The sequence below is a fragment of the Penaeus japonicus genome, unplaced genomic scaffold (genome assembly GCF_977035675.1).
Source record: "Penaeus japonicus unplaced genomic scaffold, GWHDUDI00000001_assembly GWHDUDI00000042, whole genome shotgun sequence".
Classification (NCBI taxonomy): domain Eukaryota; kingdom Metazoa; phylum Arthropoda; class Malacostraca; order Decapoda; family Penaeidae; genus Penaeus; species Penaeus japonicus.
Genome location: NW_028234444.1, coordinates 17,873,524 through 17,876,023, shown reverse-complemented (window position 1 = coordinate 17,876,023; position 2,500 = coordinate 17,873,524). Strand labels below are relative to the sequence as shown.

Below are 2,500 nucleotides of genomic sequence, written 5' to 3'. Positions count from 1 at the left end.
GTTGTTTGAGTAAGAGAGGGAGAGAAAAAAATGTGTGCCTGCTTGCGTGAGTGAGAGAGAGAGTGTGTGTGTGTGTGTGTGTGTGTGTGTGTGTGTGTGTGTGTGTGTGTGTGTGTGTGTGTGTGTGTGTGTTTGTGTATGTGTATGTGTGTGTGTGTGTGTGTGTGTGTGTGTGTGTGTGTGTGTGTGTGTGTGTGTCTGTGAAATTACAGAAATAGCTATTTGTATATCTTCACAACTTCGTCGATATATTGAAGAATAGACATAAGTAATATGTGTATGACCAAAAGCAAATAGTAAATTTCTTAAATCATTTATTTCACGATGAGAAAACAACATTCACATAATCAGAGAACAAGAAAAACAAAAAGACAAACAAAATTTCCATATTCCATCTTGTTTTCATTACTTTTAAACCGAATACCAATGAGAAAAAAATATATTGAATTCTCACTGATCCATCTGAGCTCTGGCAATGTGAGACACCTTCTGCGCCCTCTGGATTACTTGCGGACACTTTGTCTTCCTCATAAAGCGGCAGTCTTGGAAGAAGCCCTCATTACGCGGGAAACCGTTGGAACCGTCAGCATACGTCACGAGCCCTGCGGGTTGGCGAGAGGGGAAACTATGGAGGAAAGGTAGTTGGATGTTGGGGGCTTTTGAGATATTGTTTTTTTTTTTTCTTCTCTCTCTTCCTTTCTTTCTTTTTCTCTTTTTTTCTCTCTCTCACTTTCTCTCTCTCTCTCTCTCTCCCTCTCTCTCTCTCTTTCTCTTTTTTTTCTCTCTCACTCCCTCTCTCTCTCTCTCTCTCTCTTTCTCTTTCTCTCTCTTGCTTTCTCTCACTTTCTCTCTCTCTCTCTCCCTCTCTCTCTATTTCTCTTTTTTTTCTCTCTCACTCCCTCTCTCTCTCTCACCCTCCCATTCTCTCTCTGTAACGGCTCTTGTTTGCTCCCTCTTCCCCTTCTTTCTTCCTATCCCTCCATTCCTCCTTTCCTCTCTTCCCCTTCTCCCTCTCTCCATACCTCAATCTTCTCTCTCCGGACCTCTTTTCTTTCTACTCTCCTTCCCCGTTCTCTCTACCTCTCTCTCCTCCCTCCCTCATCCTTTCTCCCTCTCTCTCCTTCCTCCCTTCTCTCCGTAACTTCCCTTCACACCCTCTCCCTTACCCCCTTACTACCTCCCCTCCCCCTATCCCTCACTCCCCTTCACATCCACCCGGTTCCCCTCTCCCCCATCTCCCCTCCCTTCCCCCTCCCTTCCCTCTCACATCCCCCTCCCTCTATCCCTCACTCCCCCCTACCCTCCCCTTCCCTTCTCCATTCCTCCCCCCTCCCTTCCCCCTCCCTCCTCCCTCCCTTCCTACCTCCCTCCCCCCTTCGCCCTCCCCCCTCCCTTCCCTCTCCCGTCCACCTCCCTTCCCCCTCATTCCCCTCTCCCCTCCCCCCTCCCTTCCTCCTCCCTTTCCCCCTCCCTCCCCCTTCCCCCTCCCTTTCCCCCCGCCCTTCCCTCTCCCTTTCCCCTTCCCTCCTCCCTCCCTCCCCCTCCCCTCCTTTTCCCCTCCCTTCCCCCTTCCTTCCTTCCCTCTCCCTCTCCCCCCTTCCTTCCCCCTCCCGTCCCACTCACCATGGCCCCAGATGCGACCTCCTCTGAACTCTCCCTCGAACCTCATGTTGTCGTTTCTCCAGAAGATTCCGTGTCCGTGGAACCAGCCTTGCATGAACTCCCCTTCGTAACTGTGGAAGAGAGGCATAAAAAAGATGATGAAAAGATAAAAGTGTAGAAAAGAAATGATGCTCATGGACAAGAAAGGAAGGTAGGTAATAGAGCTATAGGGAAAAGGCAAAAGATAAGGTGTTTGTGAGAGAAGGCAGAAAATAAGAGAAATGAAAATAATAATAAATGAATAAGTAGACAATGTTAATAGGGAAGAAAGGAGATTAAATAATATAAATACGGGGAAAAGGCCATATGATGTTTATGGCTAAGGAAGGAAATTTGAACAAAATATTGAAGTGGAATCTCGATTCTTTTTTTTTTTTTTTTTTTTTTGTCTCTTGATCTGGATCTGTTTTGTAGTTATTTCTTTGTCGTTTAATCTCTATCTTTATTTTCTTTCTATCAACCACCCCCCTCTATCTCTCTCCTTCTGTCCCTCTTTCTCTCTGTTCCTCTTTCTCTCTGTCCCTCTCTCTCTCTCTTCTCCCTCTCCCTCTCCCTTCCTCCCTCCTTCACCCTCTTCTTCTTCTTCTTAATTTTCTATCCCTCTCACCCTCCTCTCTCCCTTTCTCCCTCTCATCCTCTCACCCCCCTCTTTATCCCTCTCCCCTCCTCTCACCCTCTCTCTCCACCCCTCCCACCCTCTCTCTCCCCCCCCTCTTCCCCTCCCACCCTCTCACTCCCCTCTCACCCTTTCTCCACCCCCCTCCCCCATCCCCCTCACCCTCTCCACCTCTTCCCCCACCCCTCCCACCACCTCTTCCCCCTCCCCACCCCTCCCCCA

At 48.8% G+C, this 2,500-nt stretch overlaps 1 protein-coding gene across 2 annotated transcripts in view; it reads right to left on the bottom strand.

Annotated features, from left to right (window-relative positions):
* Positions 1–301: 301 nt before the first annotated feature.
* rtp (MORN repeat-containing protein retinophilin) overlaps positions 302–2,500 on the bottom strand; it is a 5,451-nt gene continuing 3,252 nt past the window's right edge. For both annotated transcript variants that reach the window (XM_043021827.2, XM_086534854.1), the window contains 2 exons: positions 1,624–1,733; positions 302–602 (listed from right to left, as the gene is read on the bottom strand). In XM_043021827.2, coding sequence (XP_042877761.1) covers positions 451–602; positions 1,624–1,733 — 262 coding nt within the window. In that variant the 3' untranslated portion in view covers positions 302–450. The remainder of the gene's footprint in view (positions 603–1,623; positions 1,734–2,500) is intronic.